General features: G+C 44.5%; 1 protein-coding gene across 8 annotated transcripts in view; it reads right to left on the bottom strand.

Moving 5' to 3' along the window:
* The window catches only part of DDR2 (discoidin domain receptor tyrosine kinase 2), a 176,968-nt gene that overhangs the window by 82,128 nt on the left and 74,043 nt on the right, over window positions 1–20,797 (bottom strand). For 3 of the 8 annotated variants that reach the window (XM_055404149.2, XM_088835985.1, XM_088835986.1), the window contains exon 3: window positions 12,176–12,256. The exons of 3 other annotated variants lie outside the window; for them this stretch is intronic. In XM_055404149.2, the coding sequence (XP_055260124.1) occupies window positions 12,176–12,253 (78 nt within the window). In that variant the 5' untranslated portion in view covers window positions 12,254–12,256. Of the gene's footprint in view, window positions 1–3,993; window positions 4,225–7,762; window positions 7,919–12,175; window positions 12,257–20,797 lie in introns of those variants that run through there. 2 more of the 8 variants (XM_055404150.2, XM_055404151.2) reach the window with 2 other exon arrangements.

Below are 20,797 nucleotides of genomic sequence, written 5' to 3'. Positions count from 1 at the left end.
CATGCTGTTGCATATTGCAAAATTTGCTTCTTTTTTTAAACCTAAATATATTTCATTACATGTATAAGCCACATTTTCTTTATCCATTTATTTGTCAATGGACATTTAGGTTGTTTCCACATCTAGGCTATCGTGAATACAATGAACATGGGGAATGCTAGTATCTTCAAGATCTTGATTTTAATTATTTTGGATAAATACCCAGAAGTGGGGTAACTGGGTCATATGGTAGTTCTATATTTAATTTTGAGGAATTTCAATATAGTTTTCCATAAATGCCGTGGCCAATTGATCTTCAAGAAGAATGCGAAGAATATATAACGTGGAAAATGAGTCTCTTAAACAAATACTGTTAAGAAAACTAGGTACTCACAAGCAAAAGAATGAAATTGGACCCTTTTCTTACACCATAGACAAAAATCAATTCAAAGGTTAAAGACTTAAATGTAAGATCTGAAACTTTAAAACTTTTAGAAGAAAACATAGAGGAAAAGCTTCATGATAGTGGTCTTGGCAATGACAACATAGATATGACACCAAAAGCACAAGCAGAAAAAAGCAAAAATAGAGAAGTGAAACTACTTTGAACCAGAAACACAGCAAAGGAAACAATCAACAGGATGAAAAGGCAACCTACAGAATAGGAGAAACTGTAAACCATATATCCAACAAGCAAGTAATGTACGGAATACCTAAGTAACTCATACAACTCAATGGCAAAAAAAATAAAATAAAATTCCACTAATAAAATCCCTGAAAATGGTCTAAGGAATTGAATGGACATGTCTCCAATGACGACATACAAATGGTCAAGAGATAAATGATAAATGCTCAACACTGCTAGCCATCAGGAAATAAAAATCAAAACCACAGTAAGAAATCAGTCCCATATCTGTCAGGATGGCTATTGTCAAAAGTGAATAAATGAAATAAAACTGTAGACAAGAGTATGGAGAAACTGAAATACTTGAACATGTGGGTACAATATTTTTTTAAGTAACAAAACTTGGAGATTTTCTGCCAATAAGGGAGTGCTAGAAACTATATTATATTCCTGCTATGAAATACTAATCAATAGTTTAAAAGAATGCGTTAGAATCATATGTAATTACATGGTTAGATGTCCATGACGTGGTTTTAGGTGAATAAGCAGGATTCAAGATATATATAAAGCACACTATATATTCCTAAGGATATAAAAACACATTTTCATACATATATACACATGTATACATCAAAGATCTGGAAAGTCAAACACCATCAATCTAGGGCACACTCTAGTGCTAAAATAGACTAGTACATGAGTACAGAACACGGAATCTTGGAAGGCAAGTGCTGATGATAGTAATTCCCTCAGAGATCGTAGTGTTTGGCATTGGAGATTGGAAATGAAGATCAAAGGAAACTTTAGTCTTATTTGTGACTTTGATTTTAACAAAATATGTCCCCTGTTAACGTCATTCACATTTGTTTCTCTGACCAAAAAAATATTCCTTGGGGCAGTCTATCAGAACCTTGGGGATGCTAACCAACCAACCATGCATATCCAACAAGGTGTGGGGTGACCTATCTTATGTTTTGAGAATCACTTGAGGTATTGAGAGATATTATTTATTAGTTTTTTTTTCTTTCTTTTTATTTATTAGTATTATATCTTGCAGATAGAGTAGAAGAAAAAACAGTTGAGAACTGCTACTGAAACGTTTCTCTCTCTCTCTTTTTTTAGAACTTACAAACGAATAATCATCAACCTTACAACAAACCTGAAAGGAAAGATTACCATCCCCCCTTTACAAAGTACGAAAGTAAAACCCTAAGTCACTTCACTCACAACCTAGGTAGACTTACCTGACCTGGCTGCTGGACCCCATTCATCATGCTGAATTATATGTCTGTCTCTCAAGTCCAATCATGAGTCATTTAAAGTTAGGGGTCTTGCTTCCCTATATATCAAAATCAGATTAACTCTAACTTGCCTGGGTCACAAAACTAGAAAGAAACAGAATTAAAATTTTTCCAGTTCCTCTGACTCCTTGGCCAGGGCTACTTCACCCATAGCCCAATAGTTTCCAAGGAACATCAGTGACTATATGGGTCAGAGATCATATGTTTGTGTAATGAAAAACCCACTTCTCTCTTGACAGTCAAAATTCCCCACCCCTAGCCAAGCTGGATACTTGGCTGGAACCCTCCAAACTGACTCCAAAGGAGCCATGATTCAGGACCTCCCAGATCCAATGGTAGATGGTTGACTCTGCATTGCAGGACTGACCACACCAGGATTGAGACAGGCCATGGGTCAAAGCCATCAGGAAAACTGGGAAGTAAATGGAAGCCTAGGCAGATGTGAGTGTGACAGTCATAGCCAGAAATTACCAGGAATTTTTTAAAAAGAACCTAGAATCAAACTTTTTACAAGTCATCTCTATACTTGGGTGAGTTTCTAAAGTCCTCTGTCTGAAACAGAGCCAGAGCCACATCACATTTTATAGCAAGTCACCAGCACATCCTGCCTGATACCATCCTGTTCTGTGGAGATTTTATGCAGGAAGGGCTCCCTCCTGGTCAGTCCTGTGTCTCCTGCAGCTTCAGGTTATACACAACTGAGAAAGTATAACACCCTTCTTTTACAACTGCCGTAGAAAGTTAGACCAGGGGCTTTCCCCATGGTCCAAGGGTTAAGACTCTGCCTTCTACGCCTCCACCTTCCAACGGAGGGCGTGTGGGTTTGAGCATTTGTTGGGGAACTAAGGTCTCACATGCCACAGGGTGCAACCAAAATTTTTTTTAATGTTGGACCATTTCCTACTTTATGCTATCACTTATATGTGGAATCTAAAAAAAGTCAAACTCAGAGAAACAAAGTGGTAGTTATCACAGGAAGGGGGTGGGTTGGAATGGAGAAATATTAATCAAAAGGTACAAACTTACAGTTATAAGATGAATAAGTTCTGGGGATCTAATGTACAGCATGGTGGTTATAGCTAATAATACTGTATTTTATACCAAAGTATAGATATTAAATATTCTTACCATGAAAAGGAAATTATATGCCAGGATGAAGATGTTAGTTAATGCTATGATGATGATCATTTTGCAGCATATAAATGTATCAGATCAGCAGGCTGTACACCTTAAACTTACACAATGTTGTATGTTATTTATAGCTCAATAAAGCTGAGCCTGGAGTGTGGAATACCACATTCCCAGGCATGAGCTCTACTCTGGGGCTCAAATAGGCGCATGAGTGAAGATCGAGCCCCGAAGATGAGTGCTGAAATGACCTTTGAGCTGCTGAGTGAGAAAGGGTGTACAAGAAGCTAAGGTCTGTCACATAGTTCACACACCTAGGGGTCTCAGGGTGTGAGGCTCCCTGCACTAGAGGAGCATCAGATTTCAGGGCTCCAAAACACGAGCAGTACCGCAGCGTCTGTTTTCTACGATAGGACTGATAGATGGTAGACAGACAGACAGACAAGGGATAAACACATGATGAAAAGGTAGATAGACGACATTTATTTAGATGATACAAATTTAATATGAAAAGAAACAGTTTCATAAGCGTTGCTATAATAGTTAACTGCATTTATTTGGAAAAAATAACACCATAATTTCCCCTTGGTGATAACACGTAAAGTAGGCAAAAAAGGCCACCCTTAGAATTTCCTGTCCTAAAAAAAATGGAAAATTTGAGTACCTCTATCTCTCCCAAGTCCCTCTGAAGTGCCTATGACTAACAGATAGTAGAGTTCGCATTTTCCCCCCGAATCTGATTATTAGCAAAAATCACCTTTTTCTCTGAAGCAGAGCTAGAGGTATATCCCACTTTAAGAAATGTCTGAACTTGCCAAGCTCATAAATCATGAAAAGTTTATCCACATTACACAATAATTCTTTGAACAAGCCTTCAGTGCTGAGTACCCTTGAATAACAAGTTTCCACACAGTACATTTAAACTAATATTCAGTATACAAAAATGTTCCATCTACTTACCGAACTCATAAATCATGGAGAGAGTCTCCACATTACAAAATAATTCTTCACTTTACAAAAGGATCTACTGCTAAGTTCCTTTGATAGAAAATCCTTCCAGTAATTCAGAATATGATTCAGTATACCTAAATCCAGTTTATGCTCAACTTTCCAGGAATACAGCTTGTGTACCAAGCAGGCAACATCTGGTTTGGCAGATGGTCATTCTTCCCAGATAATCCATCCTTCCAGGTCCGAAAGCTAGAGATAATCTGAGGTGACTACCACATTGTGGAAAAAATAAAGTCTCAGATTTCCCTGAGGGATCTTTACACTGAACCTGTGAAAGGAGCCAAATAGGAAGTGCCTGCCCTCCTGGAAAATCAGCTATGGCCTGCAGCCAGGGCCCCTCCACCTAAACTCGGGTAGACCATCCTGCAGGAAGGGGTGGGGGCCCTGGAAAGGCTGGAGTAGGAAGGGAAATGAGATAAAGGGACTTGGGTCAAACAGGAGCCAATCTGAGGTGTGACGTGTGCACAGCTGGGCATGGTATACTTGTCCTCGTGTGTGTGTTGAAGAGCCTGGTGGGGAGAAGAGAAGCCACATGCTTTACGACCATAGATTTTCGTTCAAGGGCCATTCAGGGCATTCAAGGCTTGTTTTCCTCTCTGCTGAGTCATTTTTCATTTCAGATTCAACAAATAAAAAGCGCAATCTTTGGGGCATTTAATACTCAGCAAACAAATATGCAGAAATGAGCTTAGTTTTGGCAGAAGAAGAGCCACACACACATATACACCCCCTCACTGCACCAAACATCCTCCTGCTTTATATTGATTCCCAAGGATTTGTTGATGTCTTCCTCATTCCCGACTTTCCTCTGGGAATCCCAGCCTCTTGCTTCTCAAAATGTAGCTGCTCAGTGCTGAGCCAGAGACCTGGGTTGGCCCAGTCTGTAAGTGTTTAAGCACACAGGATGTTCCCCAGATGACCCGAGGTGACCCTCGCTGCTCAGAGCAGGATGACACAGCCAGCTGTGCTCCTGCCTTCCTTAGAAGAGTACTTTGCTTTCCTCACCCTTTTCACCTGAAAAATGGAGACAACTAGAGGTCGCTGAGTGAGATCCCTGTGTGGAAGACACGCCCCCCTGCCAGGGGCAGAGGGGACCACAGAACATCAACGGTGTGACATTATTTGTCTGCATTCCTTTCTAAGGGCATAATCGCTATAACGCCTTCATGAGATTCAGAGGAGGGAGGGAAAATATTAATACAAAGTGAAGGCAGGGTGCTTTCTACACCCAAAAGGCTCTGTTAGAAGCTCAGTATCCCTTGGCCTGCTGAACCCTCCGGCAGAGCCTTTGGCCTCACTGAGTTCTAGCAGCCTCGGCTCTCCCCCAGGGTGCTTCACTCCCACCCTGACCTCCAGGCTCCCATATTTGAGCGCCTTCCCCACCCCGCCTCTCTCACTCTCTTGCCCCATCCCACCCTCTACCCAGGCTCCTCAGACCCCTGACCCGTGTCCTGGGGAGGCTGCCTGGAGGCATTCTCGAGCACAGAAAAGTTAAGAGGAGGGCTGACTGACGGTCTGTCAGAAGGTTTTGGAGGTTATGAAATAAAGATATTAGTCCTCAAAATTATGGACTCACAGCCACAAGAGCTTGAAGATACCCGAAAACACAACTGTATCAATCCTCTGTGGTTAAAGATAAGGAAGGTCAGTCAGCCCCCAAAGCAGAGAGGCCTCCGTGGGGCAACAGCTGGTCAGAGGCAGGGCCAGGCCTCTGGTCACCCAGGCTAGCATGGGTTCCCTGATGACGCTGCCTGCCTTGGCCCGGCCTCCTGCTTCTCCTTCCTCAGACCCAGCACACGCACCTGTTTTAGGCCCCGTCTGTCTCGGTAACTGATCTCTTTAAATCAGAGTGAAGTTATTTGGAAAATCTCTGAGATGGTTTTCAAATGTGTCCACAAATCTGTGACTTGGAGCCATGCATTCACGAAAAGCTGGCATCTCATTTCCCTCCTCCTGAATACAAGCTCAACAGGGTGCCTCGCCTCAAACAAAATTAAAACAGGAAGAGCGATGGCTGTGAACCTCCAGAGCTGGGCCCCAGAAGGTGACCGACATCCACCGGCCTCTCTCACAGACTTGCCCTGCAAACGCCAGGCAATAAGGGAGCCCAGGCCACGTGGAGAAGCCAGGCACAGGTCTTTTGGCAGATGCCATCACCAAGGTCCCTTCAGGCAGCAGCAGGAACGCACACACTTGTGGGTGAGGAAGGCACCCAGGTGACTCCAGCCTCAGCCATCAACTGTTACAATCCCAGGAGAGACCGTGGGCAAGACAGCTGCGCTGAGCCCAGTCCCCAGAAACAGAAGCGATAACAACAATAGCATGATTGCTGTCTGTTAAGTCACTAAGTTGTGAGGTGACTCATCACGTGGCAAAAAATAACTGGAACAACCTCCTTGGGTAAGGAAGGCACAGCTTCCTGCAGACCCAAGTATTGGGTTTTGAATGCTGCCTGGTTGTTATTCATCAGCAATCTGTCCATTGCCTCAAAGTCTAGGCGTAAAATGGAAACAATGGTGAGCAAGAAACACAGCTCTCTTTAAACCCAGAGGTGGGCTGAAAGACTCACCATCCACATATAAAGGGCTTGGTAGTGAATCTGGAAGCAGCATCTTACTCACTATATAACCCCTTCCTATTGCCCCTGGGTCCCTGCACCCCATGCTTGACCACCCCTCTCTCCAACAACTCCTTCCCAGCCACCAGGTCCAAAGCCAGACTTTCCAGGTTTGAATCCTGCCCCAGTTATGTGGACGGGACCACACACCTGAGCCTAGACTCTGTAGGAGTGTCGTGAGGATAGAATGAGTTATTACATAGAAAGTACTTAGAACAATGTCCGGCTCATAAATTTTCACAGATATTTAAATTTCTACTTTATTTTTACTATGTACATCTCCTTGTCTCAATAAATTTGCAAGTTACAGGCAAAAACGTGCCTCCCCCATTCATCACCCTCTATGTACATCAGTTCACACCTACAGAGTGGGTGCTCAGGAACACTTGCAGGTTGATGGGCAGGTCATTTCAAAGGTAATAGAACAGGCAATACCACCAATACAAACTCCTTGCCTTTGACAAGCACACTAAACCTTGCTGAGAACATCCTATGAGTGATGCTGTCTCTGGAGAAAGTGACTTGACCCTTTGCGTACAGTCATTCACAAGTCATGAAAGACTCAGGCACTTAACGATGAATCAGCACAGCACACCAGCCTGGGGCTGAGGAGAGCAGGGCTGTGGCCATGTCTGGTGGGACGGTGATGTGATCATACTGCTAGATCAAGTGCTGTTCTGTTCCCATATGAGAGTGCACACGTCCCAGTGACCTTTCAATCCAGCCACCCAAAGCCATGAGGGCCAAGATCTGGTTTCAGCCATGCCATTTCCACTAGGGCTGCCTTATTCTTGTGGTCCATGGGAGTGCTGGCCTCTTAAGAACACATGTCTCTATCAGGCTGCTTATTAATTTGCATAGGCCCAGTCAATGTGAAGTAAATTTGATGTAATCCACCCATAAGAACCCCTCCTGAGCCTCAGAAGAGATTAGGTGTGATGCCAATGAACCCTGCTTCAGATCCCTACAGGAGGCCCGCCAACCAGTATCTCCTCTTTGAGCAAAGGGACCTAGGTGTCTTTCCCTTAACATATTCAGGGACTCCCGAATACAAGGGTTAACACCAGTGCTTTTGACACAAAAAGAATGGAGATCCCTCACCTTCTCTGAGACCATCAGCTGAACGAGGAAGCAAGGATTTCACCTCTTAGGCCTTTGCAACCATATTCTGTAGTGAAAACTTCAGCCATGATACAGGTCAGGCACTTCAGCCAGATACTAATTGATCTCTGGGTTGAAGGACACTTTTCTATAGATCTGGAAAGTATGAAATATAGATAAAAGTAGAAAATGGTGTCACAATTAAAGTTAACTGAGATGATGCATGTAAAGGACTTATAGCACCGGTGCCTGGGAGACAGTAAGTACCTGTTAGCATTTAGTTGTTAGAAGTAGTACTATGAAGCTCCAATACTTTGACTACCTGATGCAAACGGCTGACTCACTGGAAAAGACCCTGATACGGGGAAAGGTTGATGGCCAAAGGAGAAGAGCACTGCAGTAGATGAGATGGTTAGAAAGCATCACCAATTCAATGGACATGAAATTGGGAGAACTCTGGGAGATGGTAAGGGACAGGGAGGCCTAGTGTGCTATAGTCCATGGGGTCACAGAGTCACACACGACTTAGCGACTGAATAACAACGCCAAGTGTTACTATGAATAGAATGGCGCAAAGGAACAAACCAAAGCTCAGCAGTTGAGGTGACACATATACACTGAAAATCTGCTGTGAGCCCAGTACAGGCTGAGTCACCTGGTGGCGATACAACAGAAAAGCACCGGGAGAAGTACATGCTGGCACATGCAAACACCTGGCAAAACAAAGATGGCAGGCCGGCAAGCTCAGGGCAGGTCAGAGCTACAGGGATGGTGTGACAGGGGAGGAAGTGCGCAAGGGGGCCTGGGTGAATAATGGACGTTGGGAGAGACCAAGAAGGAAAAATAAAAAGTAAAGAATTCTGAACAACAAAGTTTGAGTGGTCTGGCCGATGAAAGAGGTACAGGCTCATTAAGACCTTCAAGGCTGAGAAAAACAAAGAGAGGAATTCAGTGCCGACCAGCTTGTTTGCCATCACCACCAAGCTCAGATACCTCCCAGACCCTTTTGGGGACCTGAAGGTCTTCCTACACTCAGGAGTCTTAAGAAAAACAAGCAAGGCAAGGACATGGAGCAGTAGTGATAAACTTAATCTTCTCACTTTGCTCTGAGTTTAGGGTGGCAGAGCAAAGCAGAAGATGAGGTATTATGCAACTCTTGTCATGGGGACATATAGACACTAAATGTAAAGTGGACCCCACCAACTTAGGCAAATATAGCCCAAGAGTCCCTGCCCAAACCCCAGAGCCCAAAAGTTTCATTCAGCAGTTGGGTCAGGACCAAATGTCTGGGACTCCTTTCCTGGTTCCTACCTTCTCTTCAAGCGAGTCACTCCCTCCTCAACTGCAGCTCCTGCAATCCTTGCCAAAATAATAATGTCACTGATCACGAGAAGTCTGGCCTCTAACCCTTTGCATTTCACACTTCCTTCATATTGCTAGCTGGACATTCCCTTCTATGTTACTTTCACTGGAAGCCTCTGAACCAGAAAATATAAGTTTATTTAAGGCTATGAAACATCTGCAGACTTCATCTGACTTTAGGAAGTTTCCCTGTGCGTCACCAATGCCTGGCACTTACTCCTAATGTGTAAAGAGCCTCCTCACTCCAACCTGCCAGGCCTAATCCTCCCCACTTCCTAGCTCAGCTCCTAACCCCTACATTGCCAAGGACAAGTGAGAGACCAAAAGCGTGCCTGATCCTGGTCTCAAAGCCTCCCCATTCTCAGTCTCAGAAAGTTCTAATCAACTCCACCTCTACTGTATAAAGACTCACACCTTCCAGTTCCTTTGAATGAGACCTCATGTCTTTTGAGCTGTCCCTTTTCACCAAACAGATCCATGCTTTTGTTCAAATTCATGTTCTGAACACCTATCTGACTTGCCCCATCCCACCTTTGGCCTCAGATGATGGCCTTGGAGATATATATAGATATGGATAGAACATTTGTTAGTAGCAATATTTCTCTGGACGCCCCTCCCTGCTAAGCTGTGTGAGCTCTTGCAGTCAGGGACCTTGTCTTGCCTTCTTTGAATTTTCAGAGCATAGGCTGGAGACAATCGGTGAACGTGTTAGGCAGATGAACAGATGTCCAAAGGGGTCCTTAGGATGCGGGAGTGGCTGTTGGCCTGTCCATCTCCCTGCTGACAACTGAGAAGATGGAGTGCACCAGTGTCCTCAATTAGTCTCTCCCCTCCTTTTTGGCACTTCTTCCAGGTCAAAACAGAGTCTCCTCTCTCGACTCCTTGCACCTATACCCCGTAACATAGCAGATACCATCCACTGACTGATATAGTTCCTAACTGTGCTTGTATATATGTGGGACAATCTTGTCTCCTCAGTAAAACTGTGAGTTCCATAGGCCAAGGATATTTCTTATCTCTCAGAGCTTATGAGAGCCACAGTAAACATTTCTGGAGTACGTATTACACAGTAGGCAATATGCTCAGTTTTACATGAATTTCCTCAGCCCTCATAACAACTCTCTGGTTTTTATTATTATTATCCTCATTTTTCAGAAGAGAAGACAGAAACACAGAGAACAGATAATTTGTCCAAGATCACACAAGCGGCAAGTGCAACAGCATTCAGTCTATGGTTACCCACCGGAAGGCTGATGAGGTCTGGGGGCTGCACTCTGCCATGCTCTCCCGACCCAGTCCAGTCAAACTGTACATTGTCACCGGGCACAAAGTTATGTTCAGCTCGCCTACACTTGCAAGATTTCTGTCACACTGCCAGCTAGTGAGTCTGCCTTCAGGAGGCTGTCCCCCTGGCCTCCACCTTTTCTTTAAATTGAAGTATAGTCAATTTACAATGTTGTGTCAGTTTCTGGTGTACAACAAAGTGATTCAGTTATATTCAAAGTGATTCACACACACACACATGGATATATGGTTTTTCATGTTCTTTCCCATTCTGGTTTACCATAAGATATTGGATGTAGCTCCCTGTGCCTTACAGTAGGACCTCGCTATTGATTTTATGTACAGTAGTGTATGCCTGTTAATCCCAAACTCCTAAACTACCCCTCCCCTACCCCCTTTCCCACTGGGTAACCATGAGCTCGCTTTCTGTATCTGCGAGTCTGCTTCTGTTTTGTAAACAAGTTCATTTGTATCATGTGCTAGATTACACACACAAGAGATAGCATGGTATTTGTCTTTCACTGTCTGACTTACCTCACTTAGTATGATCATCTTTGGGTCAGCCATGCTGCTGCAAATGGCATTATTTCTTTCTTTTTTATGGCTGAGTGACACTCCACTGTGTAAATGTACCACATTTTCGTTATCCACTCATCTGAAGATGAACATTTAAGGTGGCTCCTATGTCTTTGGTGCTTCCCTGGTAGCTTGGATATTGTAACCAATGCTGCTATGGACACTGGGGTGCCTTTATCTCTTTTCATTAGAATCTTCTCCAGACACATGCCTAGGAGTGAGACTACAAGATCATATGCTCCTGCCTCCACCTTGTGCTCCCTGATTCCCACTGGCTGACCTGGAGCCTCTCAGGTACCTGACCTCAGAGCTGCACTTGGCATCACAGCACTGAGACAGCTCAGTGTTCCCATCTGCCCCTTCTCCTCACAAACACAGGCAGTTCAATGTACTAGAATGGTCTGGGCAGGGACGGGTGATTCTGTGGCTCTTGAAACTTAGACAGTTGGAAGGACCCCTTTGCTTAAGAAACAGAATACAAAATTACAGATACAAAATGAAGTTCGGGGCCTCAAAAGGATCTTGAATTAATGAGGAGGGCAGAAGCAGAAGCTGTACCTATTATGGCAAATCCATCTCAGGGCCTGCATTCTAGTCCCAACCCTTCCACTTCCACGCTACAGCCTGAGCAATTGCTCAGCTCCCTCCTGGTTCAAATGAGGGGGCTGGGAGGAGAAAGAGTGGGGGAGCTCTGCAGCCCCCCTCAGCCCTGGAACTCTGAACTCTATCAGCCGTGGTCCAAACACTTTCCCAGGCTCCGCAACATCACAGAACTGGCCCTGATCCGGGAGGGATGCTACTCCTCCCTCCAGCCCAAGGCATATACTGTATTACAGTAATGAGAGCTTAGGTTGCTTTAAATATCACAAAACAAAAACAACAGCAGCCCTGGTTCATCATGCAGCCCTGGTTCATCATCATTCCCTGCCCAGACCACAGAGGAGAGCGCCGCCAGACCGACACCAGGGCAGAGAAGGAGAGCAGAGCCCACACAGCCCCTTTCAGGAATCCATTGGCCCGTGTCTAGAGCGAAAATCACTCGTGGCAGAGGTTGTGAAGAGCCAGTCAGAGGGAGAGCCCACGAGGTCACTCTGGGACACAGAGGCCCTTAGATGGAGTGAGGCAGGAGGTCAGGGTCTTGGATCCACCACGGCCGAGCTGGTGCCAAGCCTGAGGCTTCAGGAACCTCACCTCTGGGAGAGCCAGAGAAGTCCAGCCAAAGGTCTCCGCAGAAAGGAGGCTCATCTCCCCACGGGTCCTGGGAGGCATCCGCTGAACAGAAGAGCAAGCATTCATCAGAAAGGAAGGAACCATGGGGATGTGGAGGGGGCTTTCTCCCTCAGGGCTCCCCAAAGTCAAAGGACAAATCCTCCGGGGAACCTGGCAGACCCTGCAAGGTTCATTCTGAAATCAAGAACTAACTAAACTGTTCGGCTCACCATAAAGAGGCCCGAGTTAACTCATGTTCTGTAAAATGGTCTATGACAGATCAAGAGCTAACTAAACTGTTTGGCTCACCAAAGAGGCCCTAGTTAACTCATGTTCTGTAAAATGGTCTATGACAGATCAAGAGCTAACTAAACTGTTTGGCTCACCAAAGAGGCCCTAGTTAACTCATGTTCTGTAAAATGGTCTATGACAGATCAAGAGCTAACTAAACTGTTTGGCTCACCAAAGAGGCCCTAGTTAACTCATGTTCTGTAAAATGGTCTATGACAGATCAAGAGCTAACTAAACTGTTCGGCTGACCATAAAGAGGCCCTAGTTAACTCATGTTCTGCAAAATGATCTATGACAGATCAGAGGTCCTGTCAGACAGTTGTTTGACGTTGACATGTGTCAAACTGCAGAGTAGGACATGCACACAGCAGTCCTCCACAGACAGGGGCAAGACACACACACACACTCTGCACACCTGGCTCCCCTGCCCCTCACGGATCTCAGGGCATGTGACTCCGCTGCTCCAAGGCTGGCCCTGGTGACCAGGGAACGTGGCATTTAGAACACATGGGGGCTGCGGCCAGGGAGATACCCTTTCTACACTGTGCCAAACCCAGACCCCGAACCTCTAATGCATGGTGCTCCCACCAGAGAAAGAAGTGACGAGGGAAGCTGCCAGTGATCTGTGTTTGACAAAAATACACACGTGGGCACCTCTTTCCTAAGCCCTGGGTTCTTTTCAGGCTGAGGATGCTGAGCTGTTGAGAAATAACTATGTCAGTCAGACATTTTAAAGGGAAGAGGAAAGTCTGAAATCAAATGAAGGACTGAGCTCCTTCCACCGGGACCCTGCTCAGCAGTGACTACAGGAATGTGCATTGAGCATCCAATGGCGGCTGGTGTCACCAACCCATGGGGATTCCAGCCTGTTCACAGGGGACAGAACTAGGCTTGAGGGAGACAGAGACTCCGAAGAAGGCTGGTGTTGGGTGGAGTAAAAGAAACTACTGTAAAATTCATTAAACAGGGAAACCAGGACCTGAAACACCCGGTTCCTAGCACACAGTCTGGCCTACTCTTGAATCTACACTCCAGTGCAAAGATAGCACTGATTCTTGATCTCTGCTGAATCCCCGACATCTAACACAGTGCCTGACATGGAGCAGGTGCTTGGGAAATCTGTTGAATTAATGTATAGTAGTCTGCCTGCAATGCAGAAGACCCGGGTTCAATCCCTGGGTTGGGAAGATCCCCTGGAGAAGGAAATGGCAACTCCAATATTCTCCCTGGAGAATCCCATGGACAGAGGAGCCTGGTGGAGCAACTAAGCACAAGCACACACAAGGTGCCCAATAAAGAAAGCTGAGTGCCGAAGAAGACTCTTCAGAGTCCCTTCGACAGTAAGGAGATCAAACCAGTCGATCCTAAAGGCAATCAACCCTGAATATTCACTGGAAGGACTAATGCTGAAGCTGAAACTCCAATACTTTGGCCACCTGATGTGAACAGCTGACTCATTGGAAAACACCTTGATGCTGGGAATGATTGAGGGCAGGAAGAGAAAGAGGTGACAGAGGATGAGGTGGTTGGATGGCATCACCAACTCAGCGGACATGAGTTTGAGCAAACTCCAGGAGGTAGTGAAGAACAGTGAAGCCTGGCATGCTGTAGTTCATGGGATCACAAATAGTGGGACATGACTTAGCAACTGAGCAACAACAAATGTGCCTAATAAACTCTTGTTCCCTGTTTTACATTCTTAATCTCCTCTGTCTCAGGAACTTAAGCTGACTGTGGGTTTTTTTAACGGCTTCCCACTTGTGGCTGGAACTCAATGAACAATACTGTTTCGGAGCACACCTATGTCTCACTTATACTTAGCACCCTTCCAACGTAATAACAAGGCTTCCATTACCTTCCCTTCTCTGAGCTCCTCATTGATTACATTCTCCCTTGGATTGGAAGTTAATTTTTTTCTCATGATGCAGTCTTGTCTCTATTTTTATCCCATTTATACAGTGCCAAGTATACTCATCCCATTATAAACTCACTGAGATTGGACTGAGTTCTACATCCTTTGAGGGCACCATGACACCCAGCAAGATGCTTTATCTGTCTCTGAACAAACCTCATAATCTCTTTCTCCCAAGATCTGACCTCTATAGTTATACTGAATTCCTCATTACTCAATATGGTATTTTCTCTTTAAACATTTTTCCAACTCTCAAAAAGAAAAAAAAAACTTGAAATATTCATTAACCAGCTTTTATTGAGAACTATACCAGGCACAGTGCTAAGTGGTAAAAGAGAAAAAAATGAACACACACATTAGAGATCAGAAATGCCACAGTTTAAGCCTCCTTCTCTACTAAAGCCAAAGGAGTTACCTAGCTAAGTGGTCTAGTGGAAACAGTATCTGACCAGCTGCTCAATTAATGGTGTAACCTTGGACGAACTAAATATTCCCCCTGATAGCTTATTAATCCGGAAAATAAAGGAGAGGAACGCCAAGGACATGCCTGCTCTCATTTTTTGTTCCTTCTTGACAATAAGCAGTACCAAAGTTTATGTGATTACACTCTATGGTAAAGAGTAAAAGTTCTGTAGTATTGAGAGAAGAATGAGAGCCATAAGGTTGAAATCATTTGCAGGTAAAATTTAAACTACCATTGGCAGTAACTGTCCTTAAGTCCACATTAACAAACTGCATATTAACAAACTGCATACTCAGAGACTTTATCAGTGGTACACACCCAACGAATCATCTATACGCAGAGTCACACATGTGACTCTAGTCGGGTTGACAGCATCCAGGCGAAATGAGAACGATGGACAGGGAAGTCTGGCATGCTGCAGTCCATGGGATCGCAAAGAGTCGGACATGACTGAGTGACTGAACTGAACTGATAAGACGTTATGTTACTCTTGGTCATTTTGCACTCCTTGGTTCTATGGGCTGTAACTACAATTTGATTTTGCAGCAGGAGGAAAAAGAAAAGGACCTAAAGAGTGTCTCTTTTTTTTTTTCCAGATGATGGAAGAGTTTAAATTTTTTCAAAAGAGAATGGAAGAGACGATCCAAGAAGGAAGACAGAGTGACAATAATTGTAAAGGAGCAAAGATAAGGAAAACGGCTCAGTACTTGATGTACAAGGGAAGAAAAGCAAGACAAAGAGAAGCAAGAAAAGAACTCAGAACTGTGCAACTGCAGCGTATGAAAAGAAGGTGACTTCCCTCAGAGAAGGTGCAGCGGACTCTGTGGAATTCCAAGGAAGAAGAGACTCCAGGATCCGCAGGTTCAAGAAGTTTAATAGTCAACAAGTGGGAAGGGAGGAGAGGATATTTCTCTACAAAGCAAACAAGAGCATTCATTGAGGGAGACTTTGGAATATTTCAATTGGAAGAAAAGAAGACTCCACTGGGAGTTGATGGTCTTCATAGACATGATACACTGTCCTGAAGTAGAAGGATCCAGACCATGCAACAGACCTGTAAAGTCATAGCTAAGAAAGTTTCAGAGAGGAAGATTTCGACCAAAGCTAAAGGGGAACATTCTAAAAATTAGAATCACCCAAAACTGGTGTGTGTTTCTTTGTGAGGCTATGAGCTCCTCACTACTGGAAGTGTTTATTCAAGTGCCGCGACTGCTGCTAAGTCCCTTCAGTCGTGTCCAACTCTGTGCAACCCCACAGACAGCAGCCCACCAGGCTCCTCTGTCCACGGGGTTCTCCAGGCAAGAATACTGGAGTGGGTTGCCATTTCCTCCTCCAGCTTATTCAAGTAGAGGCTGAATAATCATTTTATTTAGGAGACTGTAGGAAAGAATCCTTTTCTACGATTAGGCTAGCAAGCTTCTAAAAGTTCCCTTCTAACCTGAAGAGTCTATATGTCTGTTCACCAGAGTGCAGAAACAAGATAACCTACCACAAGGACTTCCCTGGTGGTCCAGCAGCGAAGACTCCCAGTGCAGGGGCCCAGGGTCACCTCCCTGTCAGGGAGCTAGATCCCACGTGCCTCAACTAAGAGTTCACACGCTGCGGCTAAAAACCCTCGCATGCGGTAGCTAAAGGTTCCCCGTGTCCCCGTGAAGATCGAAGGTCCTGCATGCTGCAACTAAGGCCCAGAGCAGCCAAATAAGCAAATATTAACGTAAAAGGGTAAGCTGACACCAGCCTGATACAGAGGACGGAGAGAATTTAAAGAATGGCTTATTCATGCTGATAACTTCTGGCCTGTAGTCGTGGTCACGCAGACTCTCGCGTGTTCACGTCACACACACATGCGCACTTCAGAGCTGATCATCGTCCCCTTTGCTTTCATGCACATGCCATATGGCCCAGATTCTGCAGCAAACGTGGCGTCATCAGACTCGACTCTGCTACAGTCAGATTGCTTACAGCAACTTTGAGCTTCAGTCAGAAGTGGCCAAAATTGAGCATGCTTCCAAGAACATACAGTCAACCTATTTAATGCCACTTGACAGCTGTGAAGAATAATTAGATTTACTGTAGTTGGTCATAAAATCCAAAGCATTTTAATCTGGTAAATTACCAGTTTCTCAGTTCCTCCTCTCATGTCCTGATATCCCCAAATCTTGAATTATTTATCTGAATTATTCTATCATTGAAATAGAAGCCAATACTGCCCATATCCATAGTGTTAGGAAACTAAAATTGGGTTTTCACCTCCATAAAACTGATGGCATTTGTAGATATGATGAGTAATTCTTAGAGAAAGGAAATAAAAATAAACTTAGGAGTTGAACACATTGAATATATTCCACATTTGGCTTTTATTTTCTCATGCTCTGAATGAATCAGATATGAAATAGAGAAAGGCATCCTGTGTCCAGCCACCAGCCTGACAGTTTGTAGGAACCAGATCACACAACCACATTCAGCTTCCAACTGTTCTCCAACAACACTCCATACTCTTGAAGGCCAACATCCACAAAAGTAAACAATCCCAAGTTAGAGTAACTATGACAGTCAGGTTTTCACAGAAATTGAATTTGCAATGCAGGACAGAGCAAACACTATTTTTTAAACAACTAACATTAGGGAAGTATCCAAAATTAATGCAGAATCAAAACAATGGGATGTAATGAATGCAACCAGACCAACATAGATCTTATTAAAGCAATCATTAAATCACTATGGCCTAGGAAGGCCAGCATTTAGAATTATTAGATGTTTCAATTCAGTTCAGTAAACAGCTTTTGAGATGGCACTGAGGAACCTCCTTGCCCTCTGCTCGTGTCCCAGGCTTCACGAGGCACTGATGTAAGTTAGCAGTTTTTGCTGGTCCTCTCCTGCATTCCCTGCCAAAGGAGCATCCTGCTGCAGATAATTCTGGTTAAAAAAGAATATGAAGAGCCCCAGAAAGTACCCTCACAACACCCCCCCCAAAACCCCCAAGGATTATAGGTTAAAAGCTCCTTGTCCTGTGAATCAGAGCAATTTCAGGCTTGAGAAAACCAACTAATCTCTCTTCTTTTTCCTCTGAAAGCCCAAGACAGGCCTTAAGGAAGAAAGCACATTCTTAAGAGGCCATGACTTGTGGGAGAAGCCCTCCAAGGCTAGCAATGAGAACAATTAGGGAGGAACTCACTGAACAAGCTCCTCAGACTCCCTTGAAGTTCAAGAGAAGAGATGAGCGTTGCAAGGTGCCTGTGAGCCTCCCAGTGGTCAGCTTCTGTTGGTGGGCACAGTCCTTCCCATGACCCTCTCAAGCCCTGAAGATGCATAATCTGTGCCCACACAGCAGGAGGCAGGGGAGAGTCCAGGGGAGGAAAACCTGACCCCTCCCGTACGGCTGGACCTCAACCAGCCTGAGATAGGCACTAGTCTTCCTTCTCCCCTGAAGAATAGTCTCCATGGTGCATCCAAGATGAAAATAAAGGAGACAGAAGGGTAAATCAAAACATCCTCAGGGACTTCTCTGGTAGTCAGTGGCTAAGATTCCACTCTTCTAATGCAGGGGGCCCAGGTTCCACTGCTGGTTAGGAAACTAGATCCCACATGGTGCCACGAAGAGTTTACAAGCCACAACTAAAGATCTTGCATGAAGACCCCACACAACACAACTGAGACCCAGTGCAGTCAAATAAGGAAACATTCTTTAAAATAATAAAAAATAAAATAAAACATCCTCATACCAGGTAAGCCTTAAGGGGCAGCAGGATTAGGCACCTTGAATGAGCCACAGACAATACCTCCCCTGATTTTTAAAATTTTTAAATTCTAATATAGTTAATTTACAATATTGTGCTAGTTTCAAATGTACAACAAAGTGGTTCAGTAGCATATTTTTTCAGTTTGTTTTCCTTTAAAGGTTATTAGGAGATGTTAAATACAGTTCCCTATGCTTTGAACAGCCTCGAGTGTGCACACAGCAAGGCGCCAATTCCCTATGGTGAGCAGAGCATGCACCTGCAAACTTCTTAGACCTGAATCCCCAGACAGCTCTGCCTGGACACAGTGCCCCACAGAGCTCTGCCATTCGTCTGCTCTCACTCCTTTCTCAGTGTTCCTCTCAGTCAGCCACCCCAGGGTTTGGTTTCCTTTAACAACATCTTCTAAGAAGACAGTTCTAAGGCACATAAATGAGAAGACAAATGACAAACATCAGTCGCCAATAAATTCCTACATTCTGTTCTCAGTCTCAGGGAGGATTTATTTAATTAGCACCTGTTAACTTTCTGATAAGTTAAGTCTAGATTCTCAGAGTTAGGCATGGATGTTCAAGCTGGTTTTACAAAAGGCAGAGGAATTGGAGATCAAATTGCCAACATCCGCTGGATCATGGAAAAAGCAAGAGAGTTCTAGAAAAACATCTATTTCTGCTTCATTGACTATGCCAAAGCCTTTGACTGTGTGGATCACAATAAACTGTGGAAAATTCTGAAAGAGATGGGAATACCAGACCACCTGACCTGCCTCCTGAGAAACCTGTATGCAGGTCAGGAAGCAACAGTTAGAACTGGACATGGAACAACAGACTGGTTCCAAATAGGGGAAAAGGAGTACATCAAGGTTGTATATTTTCACCCTGCTTATTTAACTTATATGCAGAGTACATCATGAGGAACGCTGGGCTGGAAGAAGCACAAGCTGGAATCAAGATTGCCGGGAGAAATATCAATAACCTCAGATATGCAGATGATACCACCCTTATGGCAGAAAGTGAAGAGGAACTCAAAAGCCTTTTGATGAAAGTGAAAGAGGAGAGTGAGAAGGATGGCTTGAAGTTCAACATTCAGAAAACGAAGATCATGGCATCTGGTCCCATCACTTCATAGGAAATAGATGGGGAAACGGTGGAAACAGTGTCAGACTTCATTTTGGGGGACTCCAAAATCACTGCGCATGCTGATTGCAGCCAGGAAATTAAAAGACGCTTACCCCTTGGAAGGGAAGTTATGATCAACCTAGATAGTATATTAAAAAGCAGAGACATTACTTTGCCAACCAAGGTCCGTTTAGTCAAGGTTATGGTTTTTCCAGTGGTCATGTATGGATGTGAGAGTTGGACTGTGAAGAAAGCTGAGAGCTGAAGAATTGATGCTTTTGAACTGTGGTGTTGGAGAAGACTCTTGAGAGTCCCTTGTTGAGAGTCCCTTGGACTGCAAGGAGATCCAACCAGTCCATCCTAAAGGAGATCACTCCTGGGTGTTCATTGGAAGGACTGATGCTAAAGCTGAAACTCCAATACTTTGGCCACCTCATGTGAAGGGTTGACTTACTGGAAAAGACTCTGATGCTGGGAAGGATTGGGGGCAGGAGGAGAAGGGGATGACAGAGAATAGATGGCTAAATGGCATCACCGACTCGATGGACATGAGTTTGGGTGAACTCCAGGAGTTGGTGATGGACAGGAAGGCCTGGTGTGCCGTGATTCATGGGGTCGCAAAGAGTCAGACACGACTGAGCGACTGAACTGAACTGAACTGAACTGAACCTTAGACTGCCTAACGGGCTTCCCCAGTGGCTCAGTGGTAAAGAATCCACCTACAGTGCAGGGGACTCAAGAGACATGGGCTCAGTCCCTGGATCGGGATGATCTCCAGGAGGAGGAAATGGCAACCCACTCCAGTATTCTTGCTGGGACAATCCCATAGACAGAGGAGCCTGGTGGGCTACAGGCTACAGGGTCACAAAGAGTCAAACATGACTGAGCAACCAAGCACTCACTTCCTGAGACAGTCTAATGCTATAATTGCTTCTTCACCAGTTATAACAATCTGGATAGCTCCATGGGTGAGCTGCAAGACCTGAAATCAGATCTCCTATCTTTAAATCTCAATTCTGATTTCTACGAGATGTGTGATTTTAAGCAAGTGATGGAATGATTCTGCCTTAGTTTCTTCCTCCA

The sequence above is a fragment of the Moschus berezovskii genome, chromosome 4 (assembly GCF_049115385.1).
Source record: "Moschus berezovskii isolate FMDL1 chromosome 4, NW_MosBer_1.0, whole genome shotgun sequence".
NCBI lineage: Eukaryota > Metazoa > Chordata > Mammalia > Artiodactyla > Moschidae > Moschus > Moschus berezovskii.
This window is presented reverse-complemented; position numbering and strand designations above follow the sequence as displayed.